Below are 13,997 nucleotides of genomic sequence, written 5' to 3' on the forward strand. Positions count from 1 at the left end.
AACAATCATTTTTAAAAGCTTTTATTAACATTTATAGGACCTTTTAATTATATGAAATTCATCCCAATATAAAACTTTTCACATTGATAAAATTTTGACTCGATGCATTTTCTATCATCCTATTCTCACATGACCTTTGGAGCACTTTGAAGAGTTGGAAATCAAAAAAACATTCAAAAGTGTGAATAATTAATGATGGAAATGGAAATAAGATTGTAACATATAAAAACAACGAGAGAATTAGATTGCTTTAGTCTAAACATGGACTTTGAATTACAAAATTCATCCGATTAAAGATCATCACACACAGAGGAAAGTAACATTTCCATAATATTATAAGGAAAAAAATAAAAACAATGGAAAAACTCTTTAAAAAAATGAAAAGAGCGTAGCTCAATTCTTATATTAAAAAATGGCTATGCATAATTTTGGTCAAAATTGCTCAAACTCAATTATTGGCTCATGTATTATAATATAAATAACTTTTGCTATTTTAAAAAATATAACCAACAAAAATAATTACGATAATATATTAAAATGTCGTAATTTTGGTAAATATTTTCACAAATTTTGTTTTCACTGTCTTCTTCATATACATAACACTGAAAACTGAAGCAATTGTTCTACTCTCGCTTTGCTTTGCTTAAATGTCAAACGGCGACGTCTTGCACGTAGTGCTATTTCCATGGCTGGCCTTCGGCCATCTCATTCCCTTTGCTCGACTCGCCATTTGCTTGGCCCAAAAGGGCTTCAAAGTTTCCTTCATATCAACCCCAAGAAACCTCAGGAGAATCCCCAAAATATCCCCACATCTCTCCTCCGTCGTCAGCCTCGTCGGCGTTTCTCTGCCTCTTGTTGACGGTCTTCCGGTCGCCGCCGAAGCTTCCTCCGACGTACCGTACAACAAGCAACAGCTACTGAAGAAGGCCTTCGACTCTTTGGAATCGCAATTGGCCGATTTGCTTCGTGATTTAAATCCCGATTGGATTATTTATGATTACGCCTCTCATTGGATTTCGCCTCTCGCGGCGGAGCTGCGTATTTCGTCTGTTTTCTTCAGTCTCTTCACCGCCGGTTTCCTTGCCTTCCTCGGCCCGCCGTCGGAGCTTTCCAATGGCAGAGGTTCTCGGTCAACGGTGGAGGATTTTATGGAGGTTCCTGAGTGGATGTCCCATGGATCGAACCTCCGTTTTCGGTACCATGAGTTAAAAACATCCTTAGATGGAGCAATCGGCAATGAATCGGGAACGTCCGATTCGGTCCGCTTTGGAGTTTCGATCGAAGAGAGTGTTGCTGTGGCCGTAAGAAGCTCTCCGGAACTTGAGCCGGAATCGTTCGACTTGCTGACAAAGCTCTACCAGAAACCAGTCATTCCGATTGGATTTCTACCTCCGTTAACGGAAGACGTGAAGGAGTTGAGCGAAGATATCGAGCAATGGTTGAAGAAACAGAAAACGAATTCAGTCCTGTACGTTTCATTCGGAACTGAGGCGTTTCTAAGTCAAGAAGACGTCACCGAATTAGCCTACGGGCTAGATCAATCTGAGATTCCATTTTTGTGGATTTTAAGAACTTCACATCGGAACGAGTCAGAAATGTTACCCGCCGGATTCAAAGAGCGAATTTCAGGTCGAGGATTGGTTCACGAGGGATGGATCTCGCAGGTGAAGGTACTGAGTCACGACTCGGTTGGCGGTTGTTTGACTCACTGCGGATGGAACTCGATCATCGAAGGACTCGGATATGGACGAGTCATGATTATGTGTCCTGTTGTGAACGATCAAGGATTGAACGCAAGGATATTGGAGAAGGAAATGGTCGGGATTGAGATTGAGAGGAATGAGAGAGATGGATCATTCACACGTGAATCGGTTTCAGAATCGGTGAGGTCGGCCATGGCGGAAGGATCAGGTGGAGGGAAGTTGTTGAGAGAGAGGGCAATGGAAATGAAAGGGTTGTTTGGAAACGGAGATAAGAATGAACGTGACCTGGATAAGCTTGTGGACTTTCTCAAGACAAATAGGAAGAACGCAGCCTAGAGATAAATTTTAGATTAATTAGAATATACTTCAAACTTCTGTGTCAGTTCACAACTTTGGAAATGATACCAACAACTTTTCAACGATTGGTCTTTTTTTAAGAACAAGAAATTATTATAAAAGACAACACTACAAAAAAAAAAAATTATAATATTATGAATTATTTTAATTAAATAAGAAAATAATAAACATAGTAGAAAAAGTAAAAAAAATTAAAATTATGACAAAATTACAACAAAATTTTTAAATAGTATTTGTCGCGATGGTTATTAAAATCTTTCGTAATCCTGTAGCTTATTTGAATTATAAAATTTTACTATTTATAAATATTTTAATTTATTATGCTGTATTTAAAATCATCCACATTAATAATTAATATAAAAAATTATTCTAAAACAATCTACTTGACTTTTTTTGATCATTAATAGTTTAAAAAATTTTCGTATAGTAAGAAATATTAAAAATTTAATGTAATTTAGGATTTTCTTGGGATGAATTAAAATATTTATAAATATAACCGAATACATAAATAGACGATTGTGAAGAGTTTTATATTTATAAATTTTTTCAACTGTATATGTCATCAAAAATAATTTTCTTACAATTTATTTACTAAAGAAAGACATACCGTATATCCCCTCTGGCTCTAAGTAAAGGATACACCAACAGTCGGCAGTTAATTACTCAATCGATGGGACCAAGAGTCAAACACGCAAATTCATATGAACAATTTAATTAAAAGCGGAAGCTAAAGGGGAAAAGAACTAAACCTATTGAAAAGAAATCCTTATTGAATGATGAAGGTTATATGATGCAGCGGAAAAGATAATAAGAGACCAAACTAGGAAAGTTGATCTTCTAAATTGAAATGTTGATCAAAAGGTTCCTATTATTACAACCCTAAATTGTGTATTATATATAGATTTACAAAGAAAATAACATAATTAACTGATTAAATCTAATTAAACACTAAATCTAAATATTAGTAAAACATACAAATTATTCTCTGGTTCTCCTTGTCAGTATACGACTAAAAGTAAAAACAAAATTTGACATGAAAACATTTGTAAACTTTCATTAGGAATTAAAGAACCTCTTAAGAGTATAGTAAATTTCACCCAAAGATATAGGGATTTTCACATTGACATACAATTTTGTCCCGAAGTATTTCCCATCATCCTGATATGACATGGTCTTCAATGCCTACCCTGCAGAAAGGGGGAAAAGGTATTTTATTTACATGCTCCAACATAGAAGAAGGTTGAGAATGCACATTAAAATTGAATTTGTAGCATTGCAAGAGGGAAAGAAAGAACGCCCGGGAAACACACTCAAAGACTTCTGCTAGAAACTACGATAATCATTTCAAACAGACCCTTAATCTTCGACCTGACAGATTATTTATGAGAATATATTCTTTGTGAAATCCAAATGCTCCAAACTCGGAACTTGTACAATGCATTGACAAGAATGAAGGTAAAAAGAAGAGAAATATATGTGTACTCAATCAAACATCAAAGTCCTATGTGACAAACCTTGCGTTTCTTATGTTTTCTCATTCTGCCGCTACCACTACCAAAATCTGTCGGTTGCTCATCATCAGCACCTTCCAAGGGCAAGGATTTCACTTCTTCATAGAAACTATCAGTTACACCACCCATCCTAAAAAACAAAATGATAGTGTTAGAAATGGGCTTAAAAAACCAATTGTTAGATTCAGTCTGTCTATGTACCCATATCTAGACTTCTTTAGGTATTTTTCTCTCTTTTTCTCCATCTTTGTGAGCGGTGCACGAGTGAAAAGCTCCTCTTCTCTTCGGTCACGTTCCTCCATTCTTGCCACATATCTAGCAACTTCTCTATTTTCCAGTCCAGCGGATTCTTTAATCTGTCATGACCAGAAACAACAAATTTTAAGTAACTAACACGTTGGTTATTTAGAAAATACTCAGAATATAATAGCGAGTCCTTAACAGACCTCTTCAGGTTTTCCAGCCATGTCATCCATCAGCTCCCTCATATAATCACTTTGTCTAGCTTGTCGGAGTGTCTGTAAATCCTTTCTCATGGAATTTCTTTCCTTTCGAGACTTCTTATCTTCTTCCATAGAAGTAGGGGCAAACTTTGGTGGACGATATATACCATCTCCATCCTATTTGAAGAAGAAGAAAAAAAGAAAGAAACAGAAAAAAGAAGAAAAATAGTTGAGTCTTTCACATAACAAGATGGAATAAAAGAGTTACTAAACTTGATCCTTCACTTAATGCCTCACCTCAGCAGTCCCTTCTGTTTTACTGACAAGCATGTCAGGGTTTGGACGATATTTTAATCGATCATCCACATCCTGAGGTGTAGCAGAATCCTTTTCGTCCATGAATGCATTCTCTTTTGACACAACAGAAACTTTTGTTAGCTTCTGAATCTGGTACTCAAGCTTCTTATCAATAGGTCGAATCTGTGTCAACAAAAGGCGTCGAAGAATACTTAAAACCAGGTCCCATTCTTGTAAACAAGTCTAAAAAAATGAATGGAAGCAAACAAACCTTCTCTAGAAATAACCTTATCTCTACAAGACTCCTGACAACAGGATGACCCTCGATTGAGAAACCCTTGGCTTTGCGGAGCAAATAGTATACAAGTGAAGAACAATAATTTAGAAGTAAAAGATATTTGGCATCAAGATAGCTTATCCCATCTGATGTCGGAAGCTGGTTTGATTTTACCTGAAATACAAAAGAAGGGGGGGAATGTCGAGGGATGACAGATAAAACCATCAATGAGAATGTGGCACTGTTTGTAGCTAAAAGAAGCAACAATTAAAAGACACAATAATTCTGCCCAAATTAAACCTATGACATTGGGACATTTTTCTCTTGTTCCTTTGTTCATATATTCTAGAAGATGTGGGATTACTGCCGGTCATAGGTTGTCATGATGATTATGGTCGTGATATCCAGCATCAGTCATAAAACTGTAGGGTCAAACTTCTAATATTGAAGTTGCTGATCTCATAGGATCAGTCATTGAGTATATCCCAAAAAAGCAATCTTCAATATCTAGAAGTGCTTTTCATAAGTACTCTTCAAACATAAAGGGGTTATTTGGGGCATCAACTAGAAGTTGGTGGAGTGGATTATTATAGTATAGTCCACTCCATGTTTAGGACACCAAATATAATAATGATGTGTACAATTAGTCATAACCTACAATTAAGTACAATAAATACTATTTCAAAACCCTCTTTACTATAGTATTTACTATTTTTCACTCATCCTCTATTAACTTCTTTGCTATGGTGCTTACTATTTCATATCCAAACAAATATAGTGTACACCCCAAAATACACACAAAAGACGATAATTTTAAAGCAAACTCTACATTCTCAAATAAGATACTATAACTTGAGTACAATATATAATCAGGCTAGATAGATACTTCCAATGACAAAATAACATCAAATAAATTGGCATGACATGGTTAGGATAGCAAAAAAGAACTTTTTGAATATAGAGATGCCTTGAGGTCCTATGATGCAGCCAACAAGAATTTCCTTAATATTTTTTAAGCTTGCAATTGATACAATTAATAAAAACGATTTCAACAGGTAGACTTAGTACCAAAGCACCTCCTTATAACTTTCATAGTGGGGTGGGGGTTGGTACATGACTAGCTCACCATGTTCACATCAAAAAAAAATTGAAGCAACAAAAATGTCAATCTTTCGATTAATAACTTTCATAATACTCAAAGATTGACCGTAATTTCAAGTTTATTCCATGCACATATTTCTTTCTGGATCATGCATGATAACCTAACTTTCTTTCTAAATTGACGTCTAAAATGAAAAAGTAAAGTTGAAGTGTTCTCTTCTCTACCTGGAATTAGCATATACTGAATGTACTAACCTTTGCCGTTAAAGCCTGGACTTTATTAGTGACCGTGTCCAGTCCTTCTTTCATTTCCTTTAGCAATGCAGTTAGTTGAGAAGCTTCTCTGAGAGCATTAGTTCATTGTAAGTCAGATAAGATAAATATAATTATGTAAAAAATGCGAAATACTTCATGTGTCACTAAAAAAATCCATTGCCCACTGGACAAAATTGGAGCCATTATAACATTTATATTTTTTACAAACATGGCGACTTAAATTTACTTCAGAAATAATTATCATCATCATTAACAAAAATACTTTTTAAAAGATCATGATAATACAAATTATTATGAGGTATAAAATTATAATAATTATTACTATTTTTATTCCCTTACTTGTTCCTCAGTTCCTCCATCGCAGGAATTTAAATGCTAAATTTCTACACTGCACTCCGTCTTTTAGTTACGTGAAGTAACTGTTTGGGCTTTGAGTAACTCAGTCCACAGATAGGCAACCTAATATAGTAGACCTTTTTTAATCAGAAACAAATGTCATTTAAGAAAAACAAATCTTGAGCTTAAAAAATAATAACATGGCCAAATGGACTCTAATCAATAAAATTCTTGTGTTGCATTAGCAGATGACATGATCACATTCATAGAGCATTGATGAAAACTACTAATCCCCTGGGATCTTTAAGAACATTTAACACTTGGGTTTGCGCTAGGCTGCTAGCCAATTTTCACTATTGAAACTTGTAACCTTTGTTGCAAGTGACGAATGATGTCTGTGTGTGTCAAATGAGGCAGTGCCACAACGGAACTATCAAGCTGGAACATTCTAAACATACCTTCCATGTTAGCTGGCTAAACTGAAAAAACTACATATTATCTGCTTCTGTGTTGGATCTAGGCCAACAACGAACTTTTTCTACTTTAGAAGTGTACTACAATGCCTCCCTTATTGGCTATGAAACTAAGAAGAGACAACTTTGTCCAACTAGGACTCACACTTGAACTTGGCATAAAACTTACTACTCTTTAGGCATATCAAAATTTACTTGAAGTCAACTCTGTGTTACTCTTTATCCTTGCATAAACCAATATGGTTCTTTAGGCACTTTTACGACTTAGAGTGAGTCAATAAAGTTCATGGAGACTAGAGAATTGGTCACTCCAAAACACATCACCATAAACTCATAATGACTATACCTGAACCCAAAGATAGTCTTTAGGATAACATTCATTATTCGTAAATCTAGCTTTGAGAAAGCCTTTACTCCTTACTCCTTGGAGTTGGTTAAAGCGTTGTCAATGATTCAAATCAAGATTCAAATCAAGATTCAACACTTGACGTCCTTATGTTCCTTAGTGTTCCCTACGATCTTGGTAGGCCACCTTATTTGACTCTTAACAATCAATATACATTTTGGAAAAACCTACATGGTAAAGTTGAACTCCACAACCAAAGTCTAATGTAGTTTCTTTCAACCAACACAACCCAAAGTTTGAATTTCCTTTATCTCTCAGGGTAGCAAATATTTTCTTTTACACTTTCCTTTTCATTTCCCTGATACATATCTTTATGAAAGTCACTAAACTCAAGATTTTCTTTTTTCCTTCCCAAGTGAAACATGTCATCTACTCGCAAAGTATGTCCCTATTTATCTCTTCCTATATCTTACATTTCAAATTTAGTATCATCCTTTAGTCGTTAGTATATATATTTTTTATAATGATGGTCATAGCTTTCAAAGTCCAAAAATTTCCCTCATTGTCCAGTAAACTAAACTAGAGCCTTTTCACCACAACAGGAGTTTGCATATAATACAAATACCACTCGAAAACAATTCTTCAATTTTAAAACCAACAAATACTTCAAGACTCGGAAATAATTCAACCGGTGCTGGACGGCGTATTAAAATCCTCCAAAAACGGAATAAAACAACAAAACATTATGGGATTTTAGCAAAGAGATTGCGGCATTCGAGAACAACCAAGAAAACCCATAAAATCCTTACCCACCGCAAAAACGGGGACCAGCAGCAACTGGCGGCAGTCGATGACACTGGCAGCGGGATCTGTAACGGAATGGACAAACAGGAATGTGGTGAGGAGGCAAAAGCCGATGGTTAGAGAAAGAACCAAGAGAACAGAGGCCAAGAATTACCGGCGAGGCTTCGTACAGACCGATGAGCGGCTAAACGGCAGCTGGAGTTGGACGAAGTGCACGATAGACAGGTGAGATATGACGATGGCAGCCTGCGCGTCGAATTTTATGAAAAAGAAGCTGATTGTTTTCTTTTTTGTCAAAACCCTACTATGAATTAGTCAAAACCCTTTCTAGCTTTTGTTTTGAAAGTAGGAAAAATTATTCAACTACTACAAATATTTATAAAACATATCAAATTTTATTGATAAAAGATACCTAGATTTCTATAGATATTTATTATTGACATTGGTAGACACCAAATCTATTAGTATTTATAATCTAAATTTTGGTTATATTTTATAAGTATTTTGTTTCGTTTTAATATATTTGAAAATGCTCTAGTCTAACTTGCTTCCATTTTGATTTATGGACTATTGAAGTCGTTAACAACTTAATTTAATAAGAAAATTAACGAAAATATTTATAAATATAATAAAATTTCAAATTTATCATTTTAGGCACTCGAGAGAATCTAAAATGATGAACACCCGTAAAATCATATAAACATTTTCAAATATCAATTGATGATCACTAATAGAGAAATCTATTAATGTCTACCTTTCGTGAATTATGATTTTTTAACAATTTTACTGTCGAAAATACTTCTCCTTCTTTAAACCTAAAATTAAATAGAAAATTAAATTCAACTACTCAATATCTTTTTTTTAAGAACACCTCACAACAATATAAGACGATAAATCCTTTTTTGAAAAATATATAAAGTTAAAAGGAGTTTTTTAAAAAATAAATATACTGTTTAGTACATGATCTTTCAGATATTGGTATACGATCAGATCTTGAAAAAACGATCCTACATCAAATTTAAATGAAACGATGTGTACAAATATCTAAACGATCTTACACCAAATCTAAACATTCTTGATATTGAAAAAAAAAATACTATCTAATAATAATAATAAAAAAAAAGAAATGATGCTGAAGATGACAGATGACAAATAAACAAGAAATTCTAACAAAATTCAAAACTAACGAGAAGAAATGTAAATTTATGAAAATACAACTGAAGCTTCATGAGTTTTTTTTTTCTTTTTTCTTTTTACATGTAAAGATTTTTGAGTTTTATTCCATATATGTAAACATAAATAATATTTTTAAAATTTTCAACTCATCAATAATATCATGCAACTTTGTAGTTAGTTATCTTTTCTGAAAACTTACATAAATAATTTCACATGAATTTCTATATAATTCTCGCAAAAAAAAAAAAAAAAAAAACCCTTTTTCTTTTAAACAGATCCCAAAATAAGGATAAACCATTTCTTTAGTTGATGTCTTAAAGCAAATGATCGTATTAATTCACTAACGTTTGAATTCCTCTTCTTGCTTCTAAACTTTCGTTTTGCTCTCAAAGGTTAGAGACAGAAGACCAAAAAAGATTATTTCAAAAAGTCGATCATATTTCAATTTTTGACTTAAAGCAATTCTTTTGAGATTTCCATACAATTATTCGTTCAGTTCTGTCGATAAATCCGTAAAATTCCCTTAATTTCCAAATATCATTATTTGCAAATAAAATAAAATGAAATAAAATAACAAATAAAAAATAAAAAATAGTGCCCAATTGGCAAATTGACCTGGCCATTTTTCATATCCTGTGCAAAGAAATATGTCAAAAATACATTTCATTTTCAATCTCTCTATGGAGATAAGATCAAAGCAATTTGGTTACAGCATTTTATAAGTAAGAATGCAATGCAATGAGAGGAATGTAAATGATCAAGAGTCATATCTGAATTTAGAAGTAAATTAGAACTGCTGGCAGATACATCTTATATCAAGGAGGTAAATACTAAATCAATAGGATGAGTGAAATATACAAATTATATGAACAATATAATTAAGAGCTGAAGCTAAAAAAGGGGAAAGAACTAAACCTATTGAAAAGTATCCTCACTTAATGATGTTCATTAAGTTAGGCCCCAAAGGCTAAAGGTAAACTGAGGTGGGCCAACTAATTATGGACATTTTGTCTACCAACTATATACAAGTTTCAGCTCCATTGTCTATTCATTTCCCCAAGATGAAGATAATCAGATTTGTATAGGAGATCAAGTAAAAATCTCACGGTGCAAGAAAAAAAATGCCTCGGGATTCATTTGGGATCCCATATCGTGTGTGAAGCAATTATGCAAGGATATGTTAGGCTGTTCGAGCTATTGGCAAGTACATCCTTCCCTATCCTCAGATATGGAGTACTTAAAGAATTTGAAAGAGTTGATATCATCAAAGTCTTCCATTCCTTATGACTTGATAAGTCGTGGCTACTGCTAAATGCTCTGCAAAATTTACATAAACCATAGGAACGAACAAAGTTTTAGTATGTTCTCTAAAAAATATACAATATCATTTTTCATGCTTTCCTAAAACATCTTCAACATGTAAACTAATTTGACAAATTTCAAAAATATATTTAAAATATAAAACGCAGAAAAAAGAACAATGACCATCAAAAAGATCTTAAAAAGAACAACGAACAACCCCTTAATTTCGTTGCAATTGTTAAAACGATTAGAATGCAGAAACATGATTATGGAAAGTATCTGAGCTACACTTCGAATAGCAATATTGGTAATTACAATTTACAAACACGTACCTGGCATAACAGTGCAGCGTCAGAATTCCAAAACTCCTAGAAAAAGGTCCTATCCCGCAGCAGAAGGTTTAGATTTGGTATTTCGAGGAAGGCTAGTTTTTCGTAGTTGAGGATTTTCAATAGAATATACAAGAAGACTTCCATCTTTTGTCCCAGCAAGAAAACATTCTTCGGCAGTAACAGTTAGAGATACAATTACTTTTCCAATTCCGTTGTACCTACTTATAACCTCAAGTGAGTTCATGGAGCGGACAACTATCTGACCATGATCACCGGCACAAACCAAAAACTCGCCACATTGACTCAGTTCAACGCAGTTGAGGCGGCCATTTGATTCAGAAGCAGCCAAATGTTTACCATTTATTGAATAGAGGTGCAAACTAAGATCATCATCAGCATAAAAGACAACTCTACCATGCCGAGAAGCTACAAGCTTTGACAACCCACAACCAGATGGATGATGCAAAGATCTTATGTATCTTCCCTCACGAAGCGTATGAAAAATGCAAGTCCCATCTTTTGATCCACTAATAACTATGTCTAGTTCCACACTAACATATAAGCAAGTAATTATGTCGTCGTGCCCGCAGAGAACATGGAATGGAGTCTCTGCAATAACATAATCTTTTCGAGGTGACTCTGATTGTGTGCTGCGTGCTCGTTTTTCAGTGCTCCTACCACGGAGAACTTTCCACACCATAACTGTAGTGTCATAACTTCCCGTGGCGAGAATACTTCCATCCGATGTCACTGTAACATTGATGATTATAATATTGCCATAGTATTCAGGGAAAGTAGGGGGGAGAGGGTATGACCGGCAAAAGAATTTTGTGACTAGAAGGATAAGGATAATAACATGAAATATTTCTGCATTCATCTTGAATTTTTTTATAATCATACATCATTATCTGATCTCAAGCCTTTAAGGAGTTTTATATTGGATTCATATACCATAAGAATTGAAGATAAAAAATAAAATTATAAAGGTTTACTCAGAAGATGTGGCGTTTGATTCTCTCCATACTCGAGAACTCCTCTAACAGACTCACGAAGCAACCAGTACTTCCTAAATTAACAATCGTGTGATCTACCCTCAAAATATACCGTATCTTATTCAATATGTAGGTCAAGTAATGAATCCTCTACAGGGCTTATACGAAGCTGGTAGATTGGGGACTTACAAATAATGCACTGAAGACCTTGTTCTAAAAAATGGTGTTACCAACGCATTAATAAAAGCATGTCTTAGCTCCTCCAACCCATAACAAAATATTAAAATAATGTTTGGCATTGAAAGGTTTGACCAAGTTTACCCGTCCCTAACTTCATTTATAGCTTTTGCAAAGGAAGTCAAGTCTAGGAAACGTTGAATTCGGCTTTGATTTTGAATCGTGCAGATGAATAGATTATATAAACTTGAGTCTCTGTAACATGTATTGAAGTTGTTATTAATAAAAGCCAGTGACCTAGTGATAATCTAAAGCGTAGCTTCAAGAAGCGTAAGTTTATGTAACTAAAGAGACTACCAGACTTGAGCTCAATTGCACAACATAGGCCATACAAACCCCACCCCTAAGCCAAATGCTTCCTAAACAGTTCAGAGGCATAATTCTATCAAATCTAACCCTAAATATACCCACGGCCAATGACTTTTACTCATCCCTTTGATGTCTTTACCTCCATTATAATTAACCATAAGCACCTCAATTAACAATCCTATTCCTATCAACGACACAAGTCATATGACTTGACCTTTAGCAATGTTTGGAAAATGATATCAGAAGTAAACCAAAATAATACCATAGTTTTAAAATATATAATTCAGCTACCTGCTGCACAGCTAACCACATCACTATGCTGTCGAATGCTCTGTAACAACCGCCCATCAGCCACAGAAATAATATGAAAGCTATTATCCCAATTCCCACAAGAAACCAAAAAGTTCTCAACAGGTGTTTGCATGGTGGCGAAACATTGTCCTCCAAGTTCTAAATTTTCAGCTAAAGGGCTCCCAATTTTACGAGGAGAAAGAACATCGGAACCCACTCCAAAAAAAGGTTCCTGCAAAAAGTTAATAAGTCTTTTGAATCATAAAAAAACCAATCTTATAGATAGCATTATTGACTTTCATGGGTAATCAAGAACAACCTGGGATCCAGAGAATGTAAAGTTTCCTCCATACTGTAACTGGGTGGTCAACCACATCTTAACAGTCAGAACTAACCCCTGGCTCACAAGGACAATATGCGTGTCTAAAATACTAATGTGTAATATGGCTAATGGAGGATTGGTAGAACATGAAATAATGGACGTTAAATTAATGGAACCAGGAGCAAAATATAACGGGTGCGCTATTGGTATAGGTGGCCCTCTTCTTGGATGTTTTTTACGAAAAATCTGGATTGGTGTTTGGCCAAAGTTAGCAATTTGATCCTCAATTGCTGATCTTTGCAGATCATCTTCCATGGTGTCAAGATCAACAGCACCTTCATATGTCAAATAATAAAAGACATTTGCAGCCTGCAATACATCATATTCAATTATGATGGATTATGGGAAAAGGTCTCTACAAGAAAGTTCTACTTAATACTCGGAGAATACCTCCACTGCTGGTTTTCCACGCTGCTTATAACCAAAAACCAGATCTATCCAGTGATGTAGGTTCGAACTAACATACTCACTTTCAAGCGCTTCCCGGTTTCTACTTATAAATACTTCGGGTGAGCCCTACCAAAAGAATTGCAAAAAAGTTTTTCATATAGACAACAAAGTGAGCAAAACAAAAAGCTACTGAACACACATCAGAGAACATCCAAATACAACTTCCAATGAGCTTTGCGGGGGTTGCGTCCACTCAAAAAGCTTATGTTATCACGAGAACAATCTTAATATACTTGATGAACGGGCATATTTTCTATAGATATTAGGAAGGGAGTAAAAAATGAAAAAAGGAGGAGAAAAAACTTCAGAACAATAAAATGCACAGATTCTCTTAATAATAAATGTTTTTTGACGCGTATCTTCATGCCCAATGACGGCCATTTCTAACATAAGACATTTTAAACATCTACAGTTTCTATTAGGAAAAAAGCCCTGCAAACTACAACAACTAATTCAATTTTCAGAGCAGCAAAGTTAACTAATTTGCCACTTGGTATCCCACTTACCTTGGCTCTTCTTTACACCATTTGGTAAGTAAAGCAGCATTGGCAATTAAGTAGACATGGTCTATGGTGGTTGGACAAACTAGTGTTATTTTTGCT

At 34.6% G+C, this 13,997-nt stretch overlaps 3 protein-coding genes across 8 annotated transcripts in view; 1 reads left to right on the forward strand and 2 right to left on the reverse strand.

Annotated features, from left to right (window-relative positions):
* Positions 1-647: 647 nt before the first annotated feature.
* On the forward strand, positions 648-2,039 carry LOC103503647 (UDP-glycosyltransferase 91C1). Its single transcript, XM_008467920.3, has one exon. It carries the CDS (start codon positions 648-650, stop codon positions 2,037-2,039), a length of 1,392 nt encoding a protein of 463 aa, XP_008466142.2.
* Positions 2,040-2,863: 824 nt separating this feature from the next.
* LOC103503648 (uncharacterized) lies at positions 2,864-8,247 on the reverse strand. Of its 3 annotated transcripts, none has more exons than XM_008467922.3 (10): positions 8,079-8,247; positions 7,934-7,989; positions 6,305-6,424; positions 5,945-6,032; positions 4,583-4,762; positions 4,312-4,494; positions 4,018-4,191; positions 3,773-3,927; positions 3,575-3,701; positions 2,864-3,247 (listed from the first exon to the last, which is right to left on the reverse strand). In XM_008467922.3, exons 3-10 carry the CDS (start codon positions 6,322-6,324, stop codon positions 3,236-3,238), a joined length of 939 nt encoding a protein of 312 aa, XP_008466144.1. In that variant the 5' UTR covers positions 6,325-6,424; positions 7,934-7,989; positions 8,079-8,247; the 3' UTR covers positions 2,864-3,235. The 3 variants fall into 3 exon arrangements, with proteins under 3 accessions (XP_008466144.1, XP_008466143.1, XP_050939530.1); XM_008467921.3 differs by having other exon boundaries at positions 7,930-7,989; XM_051083573.1 differs by lacking the exon at positions 6,305-6,424 and having other exon boundaries at positions 7,930-7,989.
* A 1,620-nt stretch (positions 8,248-9,867) lies between these two features.
* LOC103503650 (BEACH domain-containing protein B) overlaps positions 9,868-13,997 on the reverse strand; it is a 59,208-nt gene continuing 55,078 nt past the window's right edge. For all 4 annotated transcript variants that reach the window (XM_008467927.3, XM_051083574.1, XM_008467928.3 and 1 more), the window contains exons 37-41: positions 13,336-13,461; positions 12,883-13,254; positions 12,564-12,795; positions 10,735-11,484; positions 9,868-10,417 (exon numbers count right to left, since the gene is read on the reverse strand). In XM_008467927.3, the coding sequence (XP_008466149.1) occupies positions 10,784-11,484; positions 12,564-12,795; positions 12,883-13,254; positions 13,336-13,461 (1,431 nt within the window). In that variant the 3' untranslated portion in view covers positions 9,868-10,417; positions 10,735-10,783. The remainder of the gene's footprint in view (positions 10,418-10,734; positions 11,485-12,563; positions 12,796-12,882; positions 13,255-13,335; positions 13,462-13,997) is intronic.

This window comes from Cucumis melo, chromosome 4 (assembly GCF_025177605.1).
Source record: "Cucumis melo cultivar AY chromosome 4, USDA_Cmelo_AY_1.0, whole genome shotgun sequence".
In the NCBI taxonomy this organism is placed as follows: domain Eukaryota; kingdom Viridiplantae; phylum Streptophyta; class Magnoliopsida; order Cucurbitales; family Cucurbitaceae; genus Cucumis; species Cucumis melo.

Bases quoted from the DNA above. Each gene is read 5' to 3' on its own strand.
- LOC103503647 (XM_008467920.3), top strand. From the start codon at position 648: ATGTCAAACGGCGACGTCTTGCACGTAGTGCTATTTCCATGGCTGGCC.
- LOC103503648 (XM_008467922.3), bottom strand. From the start codon at position 6,324: ATGGAGGAACTGAGGAACAA. The intron at 4,495-4,582 runs GTTTGTTTGCTT...TTGTTGACACAG, and splicing joins TAAGGTTATTTCTAGAGAAG to ATTCGACCTATTGATAAGAA. The intron at 3,928-4,017 runs GTCTGTTAAGGA...TGGTCATGACAG, and splicing joins TGGCTGGAAAACCTGAAGAG to ATTAAAGAATCCGCTGGACT.